The sequence below is a fragment of the Strigops habroptila genome, chromosome 4 (genome assembly GCF_004027225.2).
Source record: "Strigops habroptila isolate Jane chromosome 4, bStrHab1.2.pri, whole genome shotgun sequence".
Lineage (NCBI taxonomy): Eukaryota > Metazoa > Chordata > Aves > Psittaciformes > Psittacidae > Strigops > Strigops habroptila.
In genome coordinates this window covers 24,067,690-24,087,616 of record NC_046358.1, presented here as the reverse complement: position 1 = coordinate 24,087,616, position 19,927 = coordinate 24,067,690, and the positions used below count along the sequence as shown (strand labels likewise).

At 39.2% G+C, this 19,927-nt stretch overlaps 1 protein-coding gene across 3 annotated transcripts in view; it reads left to right on the top strand.

Annotated features, from left to right (window-relative positions):
* Positions 1–9,316, top strand: part of WDR25 (WD repeat domain 25) — a 63,660-nt gene extending 54,344 nt beyond the window's left edge. For all 3 annotated transcript variants that reach the window (XM_030484411.1, XM_030484410.1, XM_030484409.1), the window contains exons 5-7: positions 5,332–5,502; positions 7,528–7,668; positions 8,050–9,316. In XM_030484411.1, the coding sequence (XP_030340271.1) occupies positions 5,332–5,502; positions 7,528–7,668; positions 8,050–8,271 (534 nt within the window). In that variant the 3' untranslated portion in view covers positions 8,272–9,316. The remainder of the gene's footprint in view (positions 1–5,331; positions 5,503–7,527; positions 7,669–8,049) is intronic.
* Positions 9,317–19,927: the final 10,611 nt, after the last annotated feature.

Here is a 19,927-nt window from a genome sequence, read left to right as displayed (position 1 = left end):
AAAGAGCAAAAGCTATTATTAACAAACTAAAGCCAGCAGGGTAAGGAAACTCGTGCTTTCCCCAAGCAAGTTCCTCAGGCATGTCATGACTTAATTGTCTAAGGTAGAACAAAGCAGGTTTAATTATGAGTACTTTTCTGAGCAGGGGTGTTGCAAAATTTGAAAGCTATCTTTATGGGAGAATTTAAATACTGTGTATATCAAGTTCCCAGCTGCTATTCAAAGTGTTAGTTTATTGTTCTCTGAGTCAGCTCTTACTGTGTGGTTTGAAGATTAAATAGCATAGTTTTTCTGAGGTATGTATCAAACATACAGAAAAAGATGGGGTTTTGTACTCATTTTTATGGAGCTTCCTGATGCAGAGCTAACATACATGGGTAATTTGGTTAGATATCCTATTAACAGACAACCATATATATGTAATGATTAGCAGTGAAAATGTTTAGATTGTTAGTAGCAGTTTATGTAAGAGCCCAAGAGGATTTCAGTAAAAAATTAAAAGCATGTCCATGTTACTTACTGCATAATCTCTACTTTTTCCTTACTGAGAGATTTCTGTTGCTCCAAACAGAAAATTTTAAGTCCCATGCCTAAAACCAACCCCTTAACAATGCTGAACACAGTGTATGTATGGATATGTATATACATACATTTCACAAGGGTTTTTTTGGAAGATGAAGACCCAAACAGTGTGTTTGAGTTTTTCACCTTTAAAATAAGAGGATATTATACAATTACTACCATGAAGCACTGTTTGGGACTTTATTTGGCTCTATATGGTGGTTCTTCATTTCCCAGCACCGATTGGCCTTTGTTTCTGCCTTCCTGTCCCTGTTTCTACATGTTTGTGCTACTCTGCACTCTGATCTTGCCAACACTCCATTTGGGACTTGTCACATCTGTGAAAGCGCCTGCTGCTAAGTAGCTGTCTCTTCAGTCTGTTGAGGTGGTAAAGCCTTTTGTTCCCCCCTCCTCTCAATTTAACTTTATTTCAGTTCTTCTGCAGTTCCTGTATGATTTTTTCCTTTCTCATTCCAGGCAGCTATTGTATTTTGTGGTTTTGGGTTTTTTTTATTGTTATTTTTATTTTTGCTCCTACAAAATAGCTTAATATTCTACTTTACTTATGAACTATGGACTTCCTTTTATAACTCTGTGAAGATATAGCTATGCATGGTGATTTCTCCATAAAGAAAACTGGAGGCTACAAATATGCAAACATCACTTTTGGCTTTGCAAAGTTTAATTGCTTTGTATATCATGCAGATTCCTAGGCTGAAAAATCTGACAACAGCAAGTAGCACATTTATATATTCACCATCTTAAAAATTCAGGCAGATTGCTGAAAAGTGTGCCAGTTTTTTGAGTCTTCAGGTTTACATCTTGTTGATGTTCTTACAGGGTGTATAGGGTGGTTGCATGAGTGAGGTTCTTCAGTGAATGCAAACATTGTGTTTCTGAACTGTGTGATTCGCAGAGCCTGTGACAAGCAATCGGAGCAGCTGTTGCTGCTATCCTTCTACATGCCGAGATCACAGGAAGCAGACATGCAAGGGACCTCAGGAGATGATCTGATATAGTGCTACCCTAAAGCAGGATCAGCTAGATCTGAACATTTCCAAGCAGTCATAGACTCTTGACCTGGAGGGAAGAAATCAAGAAGTTCTCATGTTGTGTTCGATATTTTAAATTATTTTTCTTTTATTGGTTAAAGTATAAACCAGGGGTATAATCCAGGATATTTCACTGTGACACCTGAAAATTATTTTTATAAAAAAATGTATGTGCTTACTGTATCTGTAAAAGTTCTGACCCTGAAATCAGTAGTCCCATATTGCTAAGGATATAAAGTAGGCACTGAAATGGCTCACAAAGTTGGGGACTGTTTCAGTATAATACTTCAAGCACTCTCTCTGCTCTGTTGTTTTTTCTAGTGACATTAGAAGGACTAACCTCTGAACACCCTGTTGGAAGTGCAGGCAGCTACTTTTTAGCTATCTTGGAGAGAGAGAGAGATATTTAGATATTAATAAGTCTTCCAGTGTCCTAGTTTCAAGGATCACCATATTCAGAGAGATGGGTTCTTTTGATCTGGCCATTTGCCTTGAAGTTTCTCTCCACTGGAGGCAAATAAGAGAAAAAGAAAGCAGAAGTATTGATTTGCAAAATTCAAAGTAGGCAACACAGATGCAGAATTTCATGAAGAAAGGTAGAAAGAAAGGAAATTCAAGTTGTTCATCTATTCTTTAGAATATTTCAAAATCTCTTTTATTTTTTAAGATCCAATTCACAGGCTATTCAAATATTCAGCGTCTGGTGGCTGAGGACCCATTTCTGTATGGATCCAATCCACTTTGGTAAAAGTCCTGACTAGAGGATCTAGATTTGGGAATTCTGGTGTTTTCTATTGGAGAAGAAGATTTGGTAACTTTGGTATTTCCTTTTACATCACAAACTTCTTTAGTGATTGTTCATGTGCATTAATTACATGATGGGAAGTAGTGGATGAGCCACGTTATTTATTCTTGAGTGTAGATGTGCTTTGAGGTGTTATGACTTTCCCTGCTGGCCCTGCGTTTTCAGCTGAGTTGACAGAAAACACTTCTGCTTCATCAGAAGCAGCAGAAGGTTGCTTTTTGCCAGGGCAGTCGGGAGGCAGAAGAGGTGGGAGGCATGGGACTGAATCTCCGTAGACCAAGGCAGGATCCTGACTGAGTCCTTAAAGCACTGAACTGTTTGATAGCAGTGCTCCTGTCATCTCTATCCCTCCTCTCTGACAGCACTTTAAAAGAGCAAGCTCTGCTTCAGTTTCTTTTTTTCAGGAGGAACTGTTAGACCAAGTCCTTAATGGGATTGAGGTATCTTCTGCAGGGTGAACTGTGTATCTGTCTGCTGAGCATAACCACATTGGCCTTGGAGGCAGTTTCTGACTGAGCATACAAGCTTTCCTCCCTTGTCTGTGGTTCTGAAACTGGTGTCTCATCACTTGCAATTTATGCAATGACACAGCAGCATGGAACTGGGAGAGCCTTGAATCATCAAGTTTACTCATCCCTAGTCGTAAACAGTGATTTATAATTAAGTCTGGAATGATCAACAAGAATATTCACTTCTTGCTGTGTCCTTTTAATACCTGCAAGTCCCAAATCCCCACTAATTACTTTCCTTGGCTCTATAACTAGCTGAAGATTTTGAGAACAAAAAGACAAAAAACTTGCACTTTTTTTTTCTGGAAGGAGGAAGGAGAGATTCTCAGACAGATCCTCAGAGTTCCTTGAGTTCCATCATAGAAACATAGAATACCAGGTTGGAAGGGACCTTAAGGATCATCTGGTCCAACCTTTCTTGGCGAAAGCGTAGTCTAGACAAGATGGCCCAGCACCCTGTCCCTTGAATCTTAAAAGCATCCAATGTTGGGGAATCCACCACTTCACTGGTAAGATTATTCCAATGGCTGATTGTTCTTATTGTGAAAAATTTTCCTTTTGTGTCCAATCTGAATGTCTCCAGGAGTAACTTGTGGCCATTACCCCTCATCTTTTCCATGTGACTCTTTGTAAAAAGGGAGTCTCCATTTTCTTTGTAGCCACCCTTTAAATATTGAAACATGGTGATAAGGTCTTCCCTAAGCCTTATTTTCTTAAGGCTGTACAAAACTATTTCTCTCAACCTTTCCTTATATGGCAGGCTTCCCAGTCCTTTGATCATCTCTGTGGCCCTTCTCTGGACCCTCTCCAGCCTGTCCACACCTTTTTTACAGCGGGGGACAAAAAACTGAATACAGTATTCCAGGCGTGGCCTACAGGCACTGAATGGAGTGGTATAATGACTTCTTTCTTCTGGTGATGTCTTTGTTGATGTAACTTAGCATTCTGTTGGCTTTCTTTGCTGCAGCAGCACACTGTTCACTCACATTGAGCTTGCTGTCCAGCAGGAGTCCCTTTCCACAGAGATGCTCCCAACTGGGCAGATCCCAGCCTGTGCTGTACTCCTGGATTATGTTTTCCCAGGTGCAAGACCTTACATTTGTCCTTGTTGAACTTCATCATGTTCTCGTTAGCCCACTCTTCCAGCCTATCCAGGTCATCTTGCAGGGTGGTCTCCCTTCCAAAGTGCCCACTCAGTTTGGTATCATTGCACACTTCATCAGAGTATACTTGATCCCATTTTCCAGATTGCTTATGAAGATTTTAAGAAGTGTTGTGCCCGTTATCAATCACTGGGAGACCCCATTAGTGACAGGTTGCCAGTTTGAAAAGGAGCTATTTACCACCACCCTCTGGGTACAGCCTGTCAGACAGTTCCCTACCCATTGCACAGACCACTTGTCAAGACCATAATGTATCAGTTTCTCTAGGAGGAAGCTATGGGAAACCATGTTGAAAGCCTTGGAGAAATCCAGGTAGACAACATCCACTGCTTACCCCACATCAACCAAGCAGGTTTATTTGTCATAGAAGGCAATCAGGTTTGACAAGCATGATTTGCTCTCAGTGGATCCATGCTGGCTTTTTCCAATTGTGTGCTTAATTTGACTATTGATAGCCTGCAGGAGGATTCACTCCATAACCTTCCTAGGGACTGAAGTAAGACTGATGAGCCTATAATTTCCTGGATCCTCCTTTAAGCCCTTCTTGTAGGTGGAGGTGACATTTGCCTTCTTCCAGTCTTCTAGGATGTCCCCCGATCTCGATGACTTCTCAAAGATTATGGAGACCATCCTTGCAATAATGTCAGCCAGCTCTCTTCCCCTTGGGTGGATAATGTCAGGGACCGCTGATTTGTAGGGGTCAAGCTCCTGTAATAGTTGACATACCAACTGTTTTTTTGCTGATGGTGGGTCTGTGTTTTTTCATCAACCTGTATTTTTGTTCCCAAGGCCTGGGCCCTAACAATGCTAGTAAAGAGAGAGGTGAAGAAAGTATTGAGAACCTCTGCTTTTTCAACATTTCTAGTAACTAATTCACCTCTCCTGTTCAACAGAGGGAAAATATTTCAATTATTTACCCAATTTCAATTATTTACCTAATTTCAATTCAAGCTGAGCTTTTGCTTTTCTAACTGCATCTCTGCACACTCTGGCAATGATCTTGTAGTTCTCAATGGTTTTTCATCCACTTTTCCACCTCTGGTACTCTTCTGATTTTGAGCAAACTCAGAAGCTCACAGTTAAGCCAATGGGGTATTTTTTGCTCTACCATTTAAAAATGACATGCTTTTTCACATCTTACATTTGTTGGAGGTGGTTATTAATACCTCCAACCAAGAGAAAACATAAGTTATCGTGTTCCTCTAATCTGTCAAAAAATAACAAACTTTTTTATCCACTAGGTGTTAAGAGTGTACAAAGCTGCAGTACAACAGACATTGGACATGCTCTTTCTTCCTGAAGGAAAAGAATTTGTTACAAGCACAGATGCAGTAAGCCGGGACTCAGCTGATCGTACCATTATTGCATGGGACTTCCAAAGTGCTGCAAAAATCTCCAATCAGATTTTCCATGTAAGATTAACAACTAGTATTGTTTGGGATTTAGTATTTCATGCTTGTCAGTGTTGTAAAAAAAACTTTTGATTTTCCTAAAGATCGTGTGATGTATGAAATGCTCATACTGTAAATTGAAGGCTTTCTTTATTTCTATATATTAAAAACACTTATTCTTAAAAAATGACCTTGAACACTGTTAGGTCTCTCTGTGTTAAAAATATTTACATTTCAGTGCTCATTCACTGACAACTAAGCAGTATTTAGGCAAGGACACTGCAGTGTCTAGCTTGTCAGTGATGCATGGCAGTAGTTGCTTTCTTTTCCCACACTTTTTCATACATTTTTCATCAGCTGCAATGAGGGCTATTGACAAATTGAATTTAATATTCGCACAGTAATAGCAACCCAATACGTGCATATAGGTACCTAGTACGGCATAATCACAGAGGCAAAATTTACTTTTAACAGTGCAGGTGCAGCATTTCTCTCAGTAATCTATCCAGGCAATATAGTTAATGGACTAAATTTTCTGAAAAGGCTGACAGCTTCAAAGGAGATTACTAAGGAAGTTAACAGATAATTCTAACTCCCTGGGTCTTTTTTGAAAACCCATGTCTAATATTCTATGTAATATAATATGATTGGATTATATATGGATGCTTTTGGCTGAAATGAACAGTTCTCTGCTGACAAGGACATGTAGTTGATCTAGTGGGATTGTTTCATGTTTTATTTCCGCAGTTATGTCTTTGTCCAATATTGGATCTATCAACATCTTGGATAGACAATAAGAGAAAAGCAAAAAAGCTGTGAACATATAAATTACAGATCAGTCAGGTTCAGTATCAAGAAGTAAAACCAATCAAATAATTTTATTCTCTTTATCCCCTGCCAAACAAACCAGCTAACAACCCACCACAGCCTACCTTCTCATGACTGCAGCATCTCTGAAATGGACTTTTTCTCCCCTTTTCTGCACTGTGAATAAACAAGGTGATTTTGGAAACCCTGCTTCACTTTTCTGAATTTCACCTTTGAACCCTTCAAGGTGGGAGAGAACCCCTGAGCTCTCCGGACAGATTAGATCGCAAGAGGACTTGATCTATTGTTTGTCTGCATTAACAAATGGGTAATTAAGAGCTGTAAAATAGCCCATTACTACAGTATACACAGCATAACAGCACAGTGCTCCTGCAGATTATGTTGCACTTTCTGATCCCTTACTGTTAGACCCAGTTTCCTCCCAGAAGTACACAGTACTCTGCCATGGAGCACACTCCCAATCAGGCACACTGCCTATTCCAGTTTTAGTTTCTGTGCCCAATACCTTACAATATCCGGTTCATCACTTCCAAACCACACAATAAAACTAGTCTGATGTTCTTCCTGCTCTACCACATAGCCCATAATGTCCAGTAGTCACTGTCAGCCTGATGACATCACATGCAGGTGCATCCTACAGCCAAAGCTCTCTTAGTTTGTATTCATGGCATCAAAATTCAGCACTGTGTCTTTACGTTAGGCTGAAGTTTTGGACCTGGTGGAAGCTTTGCGAGAGCAGTTGATTTCTAATGCAGTCGCCATGCAGTCTTTCAAAAGTAATCTTAATTCAGTCTTAAATAGGAACGCTAAAGTAAAGCCAAGTGTTACTAATTTTTTTGCAGATATTTGTGAATTTACAGCCACCAATAGCTTACATGGCAAATCATTGTCATAAAGAACTTCTGACTTAGTAGGCTATTGAGTACCATCAAGTTGGAGTTACCTTTCTGCAGCTGTTCTGCAGTATGATTATGGTTCAGAAGGAGATTTTGGTCAGCACCTGGGAAATCAGAGTAGAGATTTCATTTAAGATTTGTCTTGATGTAAGACTTTCAGTGGATTGTAATAAGTTAAGTATCTTTTCTATAATGTATACTGTGGATATGACTTACGTATACCTTGCCTTTTATGATCTTCCAAAATGTGAGAAAATAACCTGAATCGTTTCAACAAATCTTTTGTTTCATACAACAAAGCTTTCTTTAAAATTATTTTCAGGAGCGTTACACTTGCCCAAGTCTGACTCTGCACCCAAAAGAGTCTATGTTTGTTGCTCAGACAAATGGGAACTACATGGCTTTGTTTTCTGCACAGCGACCTTACCGAATCAACAAGAAGAAAAGATATGAGGGACACAAGGTATCCTTCTTTACTGGGAACCTAGTTTCCAAATCTAGAAAGAAGATAGCAACGTACCTGTGCTTTCTAGTATGTCTGCTGATAGTGTTTGATTATAAATCAGTGATAGATATTAATTGGCTTCATTTGCTTTTCCATGTGCCAGTCTATTTTGAATCATATGCACTCTGAAGAAAATAGTTGCTAAAAGATATGAATACTTAATAGCTTGATTAGATAAATTTGTGTTATAGTTGTGTCTTATTAAACACCTGGAGAAGTCCTTAATGTATATTTATTTAAATATACAATTTTTTTTTTGGGTACTATATTCTTTTTCAGTATATCACAATGAACTTTTCTAATCAGCATCAGGAGTTACACTATTATCGATTTTCGCAGGTGGAAGGTTTTGCCGTGGGCTGTGAATTTTCTCCAGATGGAACACTTCTGGTGACAGGAAGTTCAGATGGCAAAGTGTTTTTCTATAACTATCATACCGCTAGGATTATTCGCACTTTGTCTGCACATAAAGAAGCTTGTGTGAGTGCAATATTTCACCCAGTCTTGCCATCACTCCTTGCAACATGTGATTGGGCTGGAGAAGTCAAGATCTGGCAATAACAACCAGAGTTACTTTTCAGGCTGTCTCCTGTTAGTCTGTCAAAGGCGTAGGAAATAAACCGTGGTGTGCAATGTGAAATTTTGTTGTGATGTGGTAAGCAGAAGAGACTGTTGTCTTTTCTTCTATGATCTCTAAGTGTATGCTTTCATAATGCAGTTAAGATGATCTTGTCATTAGCTGCTTGGCAAGTGGTTTTAATCTCTCCCTCAGCCCTGGTGGCAAATTTCTGCCTGTGACAAATTTTTCCTGTCTTCTGCTACTCATCTGGACCCACAGTGGTTTTGAGTAGCTGAACTTAAGAAAATTATTGCTCTTTTAATGGAGCTTTTCAATGCAGCTTTCTTAAATCAGGTTTTATCATAGAATTGTTTAGGTTGGAAAAGACCTTTAAGATCATCGAGTCCAATAGTTAACCCAGCACTACCAAGTCCACCACTGAACCATGTCCCTAAGTGCCACATCTACACATCTTTTAAATACCTTCAGGGATGGTGATTCAACCACTTCCCTGGGCAGCCTGTTCCAATGCTTGACAACCCTTTCGGTTAAGGAATTTTTCCTAATACCTAATCTAAACCCCTCCTGGTGCAACTTGAGGCCATTTCCTCTCATCCTAACCAAAAGTTGGTGGGGAGATACTATTTACCAGAGGATGACATTCAGATCAATTAATGCCTATTTGATCTTCCTGTAATTTCTTTTCACTGGCTTAAACTAATTTTCACTAGTTTTGCTCCCTGACTTGAGGCATTGACAAGCTCTAGTGTAGTTCAAGGCAAAACAGCTTCTGTGCACAAGAAGGTGAAAGATCATAGGGCAGGTGGGCCTGTTTCTTTTGGAAATGGGTGGCTGTTACGAGTTCGGAGAGTTCCAGGGAAAGGTGTGCCAGATAACTTGAAGCTAATTTTGAAGTCAGTAACTTTGTATTCTTGAAATCCCGGTGTTTAAAGTTGAGTTTTAAACTTACATTTACAACTGTAGATAAACAAAGCAAAACTATGTATAAATATTTTTTGTGAAAAAAATAAACATTTTTTTCTTATACATTGTTTCTGTATTTCACTATTTTACTCCTGTTGTTCTTGACAAGTCAATACTCAAGACTATTATGGAATTGATAGTTGAGGGGGAAACATTTAATATGCTACCCTAAGCACATGCATTCTTCCTTACTTCTTGATGTCACTTTGACACAGAAAATTGTCATAACGCTATTTAGTGCTGGGGATGTTCTTTGACATTCGGACAGGAGCTGGACTATTCTGCAGCAAATAGAAAATTCATTAGGCCATAATTGTGTATTTACATATGTATAGATTGCTTTTAAATGTATTTTAAATTTGCATGCCCTGCACTTGTGTTGATTGGTTCTAGAAATTATTATCCATTTTATACGTGTGTGTGTGTTTGTATACATATATATATCACTGAAAAAAATGTCTGTGCAATGAACATAAACCATATACCCAACCTTGCAGTGAGTGCTACAAGTTTATCTTGATTTTGGTCTGATTAGTCTATAAAGGTATTTTAACATACACAGGATAATGGTGTTGAGTAAATTGTCTCTGTCATGGAATCCAGAAGTCGTGTATAATAGCAGCTTTTCCTCTGTAGCATCTTTTTATTCTTCTGATCTCTTCTTATTGGCACAAATACAAGGGAGTTTTCTCCATTTTCCACATACTCAGTTAAAACAGCTTTCTTGGAGAAAATTTTTCAGAACACTATTGCAAATGGCAGATTTTAATTAACAAGCAAAATGTATTCCATTGTTTTGTAGCTTGTTTTCCTTATAGCTTGTAGTAAGAAATAAGCCTCTACCAAGACTGGGGATCCACAATTATATTGTTTGGTAACTGGACCAAGATATTGTGGCTGCATGGTTTTAATCATTATATCAACAGTTATGATGGGTTTTAACACGGGGCATTACATCTTAGTGAACCATGCAATACAGCACAAATAACTTTTTTTTTTTCTTTCAGACTGTTCTTAATTTCTGGCTTCCTTGTTTTGCAATTAGCTGTTCAATGGGAGCCTGAATTTTGCACTTCTCATCACTGTGCCTCTAGCATACAAGCCAGCTGGACCCTTTAAATGACAACTGGTTCAGTGATTTGGTGAGTTACTCCTAATTCAAGCTGTGGGATCTTCATAGATGTCAGGAGTTCAGCTGAGAGTGAAGTAATAGTTATCTATCACTGTGCAGGCTGAATGACGGCACAGCATTTTTTAAGAGGGAGGCTCTGTGTCCTTCCTTCCAGGTATTTTAGCTCAAAATGTGCTATTGCTCTTTAAAACTTACGGCAACTGGTTTTGTCTGTATGGGCAGCATTGTAGTCCTGTTATCTCCACTGGGCATTATCTGTCTGTTATTTTATTAAATAGTGTTGAGAAAGGCCTCTGAAATAAATGTGAGCTCATGACAGAAATGCCTTATTGGGTGAAGCCCCAGCTTAGGTGAAGACTGTCCTGTAACCGAAGGAGCTGTCGGCACATTCAGCCCCATTTGAGAGCACCTATGGATAAAGTGAAAGATCTGAAAGAGCAGTCTTTGGGAATCACTGCACATATTGCATAGAAAAGTGACTGCATTTTGTAATACTACCCATGTTTTTACTTATGTCCAGAGGCATGATTCTGATGTCTAGCATTTATTCTTTAGACTATTTGTAGGTAGGTGAAGGAAAAGCTTAAGCTTGATTAAAGGTAGTAAAGAAAAACAAAAGAAGCTTGAAACTGTATAATCTTGAAGAATATTAAAATTATAAAATGCATTTGTGTCAGATCTCCAAGATGGCTGGAGTTTTAGTTACTTATGAGATTCAGCCAAAGGTTTTATAATGCAATGAAATGATGTTCACAGCATTATCTTGTTAAAATCTCTTTCTAATATAAAACTGATTAAGGTACAGACTGAAATTTAGTAATTGGAAATATTTTAGAATAGTGCTGTCAATTAAGTTTTCATTATGATTCAAAGATAAATTCTTCCTTGTAATCTTATGTAATGAACTGTAATCAAAAAATATCCACATTGCTCCGTGATTCCGTAATTACCAAATACTGTTTGGGCTGCAAACAAGGATTATTATGGTCTGATGACACTTTTAGAGTGTAATGAATTGTTGGTTAATTAATTTTATTCATAAAATTATAATCTAGAAAATTTTCAATCTTGCTTTAGGAGCAGTTCTTCTAGCTTTGTATAGAGCTCTCTAGGGCATCATATATAAGAGCAGAGATCTTTAGCATGTTGAAATGGTCTAGGCTGCATAGATAAACAAGCCAGATTCATTTTGATCTATTTTGTACTGTATCAAAAAGTAATAATTCCAATCTCTACCACTTTATTATTTGCTACTGAAGCATTATTAATTTGGCATGTCAGAGGATGCAAGCTATTCAACTGTCTTTATCTCAAAAAACCTGCTAATTAGCAGACAGTTATTAAAATCATTGTGTTCACTCAGCTGAAAAGACTGTTGGTGAGTCACTCTATATTTCAGCTATAGGCCTGATCACGGAAATAAGGTATCGCATTACAATGGGATGACCCTTTCTGTAGGGGACAGGCAAATGTGAAGATGAAGACTATGTCAGAACAGAACAAAACAGGAAAATCAAAAAATCACGGGATCTCGAATTTCCCATTATCCTGATATATGGCTTTTGATTGCATTCAACTGAAAATATTTGCTTTGCTTTCTTCAGCTAACTTTGATCTTGTTCTCTTAATCCCAGCTTCTCCTAGCCACTGCTCATATCCTCACCATTTACTTTTCAGTTTTTCTGTCCTTGTTTCATCACCTTGTCTTCTGCATTTAAATATATAATACTCTATATGCTTACACTACATTCATCTTCTCTTCAATAAATTTCATTTTGCTGTGCCCTGGCTTGTGCGTTTCAGGCTTTCATTCCAGCTTTCATTAGAAAGGTAGCCAGAAATGCCAGAGCACTTTGCACTCCATTCTTGTCTTTCTGTTTTACGGTTTTAATGAGGGTTATTACTTTTGGAGGTTCTCTCCTCTTTCTTAATCTCTCTTCTGTCTGCTTTTCTTTCTACCTTCCATTACTGCTTTACAGACCCTTTGTATTATGGCTGCTCCTACAAGGTGTATCTACACGAATGTCTTAGTTTGTCAGGAGTGCACTTTTGGGGAATAAATAATAATGATAAGAACAAAAGGTCTCCCAGTTATTGCCACTTTTTTAATGCTTTGGTTCACATATCACATAAACTGCACTTCTTTCAAATGAACCTAAATGAGGCGATGTGCTCCGGGACCATATTTAACATGTCCCAGCAGGTGGGGCTAGACGGGAGATAGTTCAGAATATCCCTTACCCCTGCCAAATGTAGGTAGGTTAGATGCTGCATTTTCAGAAGTGAGACAAACTTTGCAAATTTACTCTTGTTGAGTCTTACTACTTGCTAACGTAAACGTAGCTTCAGGAGTTTCAAAGAGCCTTTGGCACTTTCCCTGTGATAAATCTCTCACCTGTCTCTTCATGACTCACCACTCTGTGCAGGGTGTCATACATCTGTGTTTTCACACTTCAAAAAGTGGAAATGCAGAAAATTTATGAAGGGAAATTAATTTATGAAGGGAAAATAAAGTAATTTTAGAAGCACTTGATCTCCAGTGGCAGTATGACAAGCTGGCCCCTGCCCAGAGCTTGGTGAATTCTGCGATGTGTGCAGAATGACTCCAAGTTGGGACAGAGCAGCCTAGTCTATAATGGGAATGGTGGATCTTTAGATGGAAGTAGGGCTTCCTTTGCTGGCTTCAGACGGAGGTTTAAAGGAGTTAAGCTTATTCACCTCCCTTTCCCAGCCCCTCGGTATCCTATGCAAGCTTATTTAGAAGCCTATCATAAAGTACCTATGTACTGCATAGAAAGGATAAAGCTTTATCCAGACATAATTCTCACTATATCTTCACCATTTTGGATAAGTGCCTCTTAAAATTAATCTAAAAACTCTTGCAGGAACTTTTTGGAGAAGGTTGAAGTTCACCAAAGTTACAGTCCAGACAGCTTCAGCTGTTCCATTTGTCTCCAATTTCTATTAACAGGGCCATAAAACTCAGGTATCCTTTTTAGTTCTGAGTATGATTTATACTGACAAATTGTTTGAAGTGTGTCCTCAGAAGAGCTATTTATGTACAACTTGTGCGTAAGCATACCATCCCTGGTACAGACGTGGTTAGCTTAAGAAAGCAATTTTCCTGTGTTCAGATTGTTACCAATTTCTTATAAGGAAGTAGCAAAGAAGTACCTCAGAATATCATTAAATACATCTTCACCCATCAACTGTGTTATTTTTTGTGTTTTACTGCATAACCACCTCCTTTGTTACATCCCCAATAAATGATACAAGGAAATTATAGAGCCCTTCCACCTCATAGTGCATAGGAAGTTATTTAAGTTAAGTATTAGGTAAAAAATGTCATACCTTATAAAGCAAATGAGTTATAGTGATTCCTTCCCTTTCCTTGTTTTGTTTATCCTTGCTAAGGCAAGCTCTTCTTGTTTCTTATATGTCAAGATAAAAGATCCATTAGTCACAGCCAGTCTGGGTGGTTAATTTCACATCTTTGCTATTTGTTTTAATAGATAAAATTACTTGAAATTCAGAAACCATTTCAAATCATGTACTGCTTTAGTACAAAAGTGAAAATGCTTATTATGCCATTAAAATGAAACATGCAATCTGTGAACTGTAGACATTACATGGACTAATTTTTATTTGTTGTAACCTCAAACAGATAGCATTTTGACCCGGTATGTGTCCTCTGAATCTGGGCAAAAGCAATGAAGTGAAATCTTAACCATATGTACTTTTCTCAAACATCAAACACGAGAGATTTAAAAAAAAAAATAAATCCTGAGAGATTGTAATACTGGTGAGGGAAAAAACCACAGGGTTCCCTCTACAAGTACAAAGGAAATAACACTTCTGTCAGTTCACTGGTACTAATCTCAAACTCACTTCAGTTTGGGTTCTTTCCTAATTTTTAATGCCTCAGAAACTAAATGGCTGTTGGTGAATACTCAGGTGAATCGCACCCTCATGTAAAAAGATACCTGAGTCATTGCATACTCTACAGGATGTGTGGTATGTACAGATCTGAATATACACCAATGTTCTTGGTGTTGGTGCTGTATCACCATATAAACCAAAGACTTATACCAAGCCCCCAAACCTGTATTGCAAGACTCAATTCTGCAATACTTTTATGTAGCACTTAAATTAAGCATGTGCATGACTTTCTTGGGTGTATACCTGGAGTGGGAGGGAAGGTGGCAGCATGCAGCAAGAAGCACAATCTGTGAAAGCTTTGTAGAGTAGTAGGAGATTAGAAGGAAAAGGAGAGAATGTGCTTGGAGGATGAGCAGCAATGTCAGGTGAAAAAATAACATAGGAGAAGATGAGAAAGGCAAGGTGAAGATGGAGAAGAATGGATGTGGCTAATCATCAAATAAGAGAAGGAGATGTGAAATGCTTAGCACTCTTCACAGACGTGTACACGGCATGGCTGTATCAGGAAAAGAAGTGGGCCTGGCTGTGAAAAGTGAGGGCAAATATGAGACACAAATAAAAGAAGTGTAAGGATCTAGTAGATTTCACAAGCATTGTCTGCTAGTGAAGGGCCTGTTGTGCCCTTGGTCAAGAGGGTGGCTTTGGGAAGCATGAGCAGGCTGGGGCTGTGCAAGCTGAAGTCGCTGAAGCTGGGAAAGTACCTGCCAGGTGAGCACAGCCCCTGGGCAGCAGGCTGGCTGGAGTGTGGAGCGACCTGAGCAGAGCCTCTGTTCTCATCAAAGTCTCAAGCTACTACAGCTAGGGGTTACTCACTCCATGGTCCTTTTCAAATGGACAAACCTTGCTGTGCTCATCCTGTGACCTTGCTAAAGACGTGGAGCTGCAGTAGACTGGTGACAATCTCTAGCTAATAAATCTGCCTCTCTCTTGCTTAGGCTGCATTGCCATGCTAGCCAGAGCTGAGAGCCTTTCTTTGGCCTATACTGCACCTATCTATAAAAGGCAACATAAATTTGCCACAGGTTTGTGGCTGTGCATGCAGCACAGCCCTGCAGCACTTTAGTTTTCAATTAGTAAACTCTCACACTGCTATAGCAGTCTGGTCATGGCTGCTTCAACATCAGGTGAATTGCAAAATTCATCCGAGAAGATGTGTACTTCCTTGGGTAATTGGCATTTTAAGAGCTTTACAGGGAAGGCAGTGGAGACATTGTGTCATTAATAAAATAAGGACAATGCTTTGGGGCTTCCAGTGTCTGACATAATTTACATTTGGACCTCTGTTCTCTATTTCAGAAGTGCAATTTTTAATAATCTTTTTATTAATGATGTATAGAATGTTTTCCTTGTTTTTCAGCATACTAGCTGAACTACTGCATTAATTATGCACCTTTAGGGAATTTGACTATTTGGTGCATTCTGAATGCCCTTCAGAGAGAGGGAAGTCTGCAAAGGCAAAGTCTGATGAAGTTTCTCTGACGGAATTGGCAATTTCTCCTCTTTCTTTTACAATTGCTTAAATTGAATTCTCTCTTTAATGCAAATGAACAAAATGCCACTGGGATAACAAACGTGTCCTTTTTTGTAAAATGAAAATGTTACTAGTACCTGGAAAAAACACAATCCTTGGCTTAAACGCCTGCATTTTGGCCAATACTTACAGGTCTTTAATACAAAAATCCTTTGTCCAAACTTCAGCATGCTCAAACAAATACTTGACAAACAAAGTGGCCTTTGGAGTCGGTATTCCACCAAAAGAAAACTCCTACTTTCCTGTTGCTGTTTGACTGATTGGCGGTCTGGGCCCTGGCAGTGGAGAGATTGCTTGTCTGTTCATGTTATGTTGCTGCGGGAACAAATACCAGGTAGACTTGAGCCTCCTTTTCTCACTTTTTTCTCTACCCTCCCATTTTCCATGTATTTTAAAGGATGCTGAAACTTTCCCTTCGGGACTGCAGTCCTAAAAAAACCCCCAAGCCAAAGGATATTGACTTTATCAGTGTGTTTTAAACTGTCTTTTTCTTTGGTATCTGTCAAGGGAGACCTTTGAGAGAAATCATATTTTTCACAATTTGCACTGAGATCTGATGATAGCACTTTTATTCAAGTTAGGAAGCCCATCTGTACTTAACTTTCCACCAAACTCCTCTAGTTTATTGAATTCCCATTAGTTTTGCATTAATTATTCTTAAACCTGAGATCTTCTTGGAAGGTGGCAACTGTATGAGAGAATACAAAATAGTTTAGTAGGAGAACTTGTCAGAGGAAAATTTTGGCAGTAATTTGAGTTAATTATGACAAAAATGTCAATGGATTCTTCAGATATTTTCTAGAGGGATGTTATTTTTCTTCATAACATAAGGGCTCATCATTTGCTCCTGAAATTAATAGCTGTTTTTATTTTTAGCATTCATAATTAGACATTAATTTTCTCTCTGAATGCTTACATTTAAAATTCTACAATCATTCCCTTTTGAGCAAGTACTACTCCAGATCTCTGTGAGAAAAATTCATGACAATTAAGTACATTTGAAGTGTTATTACTTTATCTGGGCGATTTATTTTTACATTCACGCGGAGCACAGTCCCATCCATGCTGAAGTCGCTGTCAGACACAGATGACTCAACAGAAATTCCGATAAAGGTTTTCACACAACGTCACTGCACAGGTCTAACCCTCACCAGCTCCTGCACAAATCTCTTCTTTCTGCCTTCAAATGTAACTTCTGCCTTATATCTCAAGAATTGTTTTAAACTGCCCCATGTTTTCCTGTTATTCTTTCCCTCTGTGTCTATTTCTGCTTGTCGGTCCTTCAGGACAAGGACCACTGCATTGTTGAATGCCTGTAATGCACCCTTCCCATCAGGGGCACAGCCTCAAAGAAACCTGATGTTGGAAGACTTTCAGCCATCAGTTTTGTGTGGCTTTTAGAGAACATGCCAAAGTGTGGTGTTAGTAGCTATGACTGGGAAGTTATTAAGTACATATCAGCAAAATAGTGGCATCATTGATCTCTCTATTTTGAATGCCATCTTTCATCAACCAAATAGTAGGATCATTTGTGAATACATGAGACAAATTCTTTCCTGTTCATCTAGGTGTGCTGCCTAGTTTTCCAGAAACTAGCCTCCAGAACAGCCTGTCATCTAGGCAACTGTTTAGGAACGTATTACAGTGTATTGTGCATGGCACGTGCAAACAGAGAGATGATAAAGCTTGGTTTCTCTTTAATACTGCTTTCACCTGTTGATGTGTCTAGGGCATAGGCGATAGGCTTGAACCTCTTCTGCTTTCTCCCTGTAACACACTCTAAAGGTAAAAGGCATATGTTCTTTTTATTAGATTGGTTATAGAACAGAAGTTCCTGAAGTCTTGTTCGCAGAGCACCACTTCATAGGAGAAGACATCGGGGTGAGAAATGTATAATGCACTTGCCACTTCACTCTGTAACTTCCTAGGAGAGCTCCAGCTGTGGGATTGCATTTCAGGTCCTTTGTGCCAGAAGGCTGTGTGCCAGAGCGGTGTCCTCTTAACAGCAGGGACCCAGCTCCGCCTGAACAGTGTGTCATCTCTGGAACAGACAGCTCTTGCATGGCTCCTCACCATCATGCAAAGCCCTGCAAAGGGCGGGGGGAGCCAAAGGAGGCTGGAAGGTGCAGTGGAGATGATTTGTGCTCCAGAAAGGCTGACGCCTTTCAATACTCAGCACTCCCCTGCATCCTCAGGCAGCTGAAATTCCCTTGTGACTGCTACAATCTTGTACAATACCTTGTGACTGCTCAATCTGTACTTTGGAAATCACTCTTACAGGGTTTTGGAGGATCTGGTAGCAGATGTTTTGAAGGGATGTGCAGGCCCTGGACTAAATATTCGGCACATATTCATGTGCAATTGCAGAGAGAGTGGCATTGGTAATGCCCACTAGTCATGTAGTGTTCCTGGTCCTGAAGCATAGGTATGCAGTGAGGTATTACAACACCTTTAACTGAGAGTTTGATCCTTGGCCCATCTAATCCTGTGACAAAACTCCCTTCACGTAAGGGGAAATCTAGTATTTGGGGAAGGAAAGCAAACTGCTATGCACTTTTATATTGTATTACCGTTTTCAGGAAGTGTTTTGAACATTTTAGTATAATAAATAAAAGAAATAGAGCTAACAGGTTCCCTTGCACCTCTGTTGTGAAAAGGGAAATAATCAGTAGGTCCCATACTCCGGGAGGCTGAACACATCAGATGTCAGCCTGAAATAATGAAATCTGCTGTGGGCTGCACAAGAACCAGTTTGTAACTGGCAACTGTCTCAGGTAGGAGCGCCTTGTGCAGAGAGGGTGTTTCAGGGGAACGAGCTCCTCATCTTTCAAGGAATTATACTTCTTAACCGGCACACTAGTTCCTCACTCTAATGTCATTGTACAGTTCTCCATACTGATAGTTTTCTTTCTTTAAATTAGGCTTTTATTTGTGTGTTAGTGGCCTGCATTTAATGTGGCTGGGGTAAAAAATGTACATCCAGCTTTTATAAAGCAGCCAATTTGCATCTCAGGTTTCAGATCAAATGCTCTTGCTGAAGGGCTGAAATTCATCTAAATTATTAATACAAAGTTTTTAATGGTAAGGAAATTGTAATGACTTAAGTATTGGGAATAACACGTGTAAGTTTGCAGGCTTAGAATATGTCTTTGGTAGAAAATATCTTCCTCCTAATCAGGTGTGGATATACATGCAAAGATAAATGAGTGGCCCAGGAAAAATCTCTGCTGTTTTCCTAGGCAAGCAATACAATACAGCAGTCAAATGGAAATTAGTTTGTTAAATAGAATTCAGAGCAGGTTGTCGTAGCTGCTGAGGAGGTTATGCTGACAAGGATCAAGATGGGTGGTTTATCTGCAGTTTGTATTTGTCTAAATTCCTGAATAATTTTAATGTGATTCAGGTGTGTAAGGCAATTAAATGCGAAGTTCCACCGCCAGATAGCACAGTCTGTGTATCATCAGTAATTTTAAAATGAGCCCTAAAGCTTTTATAAGATTTGGTGTGTGGGATGTCGTAGGATGGCTAGAGGCATGAATTGAATGTACTGTAATAAACCATGGCATGAAAACTTTCACTAGAGCCCAGAGAGGGGAGAAAATGCTGATGAATGTCAAAATGATAACATTTGAATGCAGTGGGTAACTCCTGCCTGACACACATAGGGCTGGAGCAGAGAAAAATTCATTAATTCATCTACAACAGTAAGGGAGAAGCCTGACTCTGTTACCACCATTAATTAGGAAAAATTTTCAGAGGTAAGTTGAGCTATATATGTCTTTTTCATCTGTTTTTCTACATTTCTGAGGAGCTGCTGCCCTGGTGCCTACTCTGCAGATGTGGGGGCTACAACATGATGATTTTCTCAGGTCTGCCCTGTGAGCCTGTGGGAAAACTCAGAACCGATCCTCTTCTGATTTCTGTGCTCTATTGCCTGGACAACAGGCAACAGGTTCAGCAATGATCATGGTAAATCTAACCGTAGCCTGGATCATGAGGCTCTGGGATGTCCCCAGGTTTAGTTGCTGTTTTCTCCCTGGTTCTCTGATGTGTCTCACTTCATTCTGTTTGT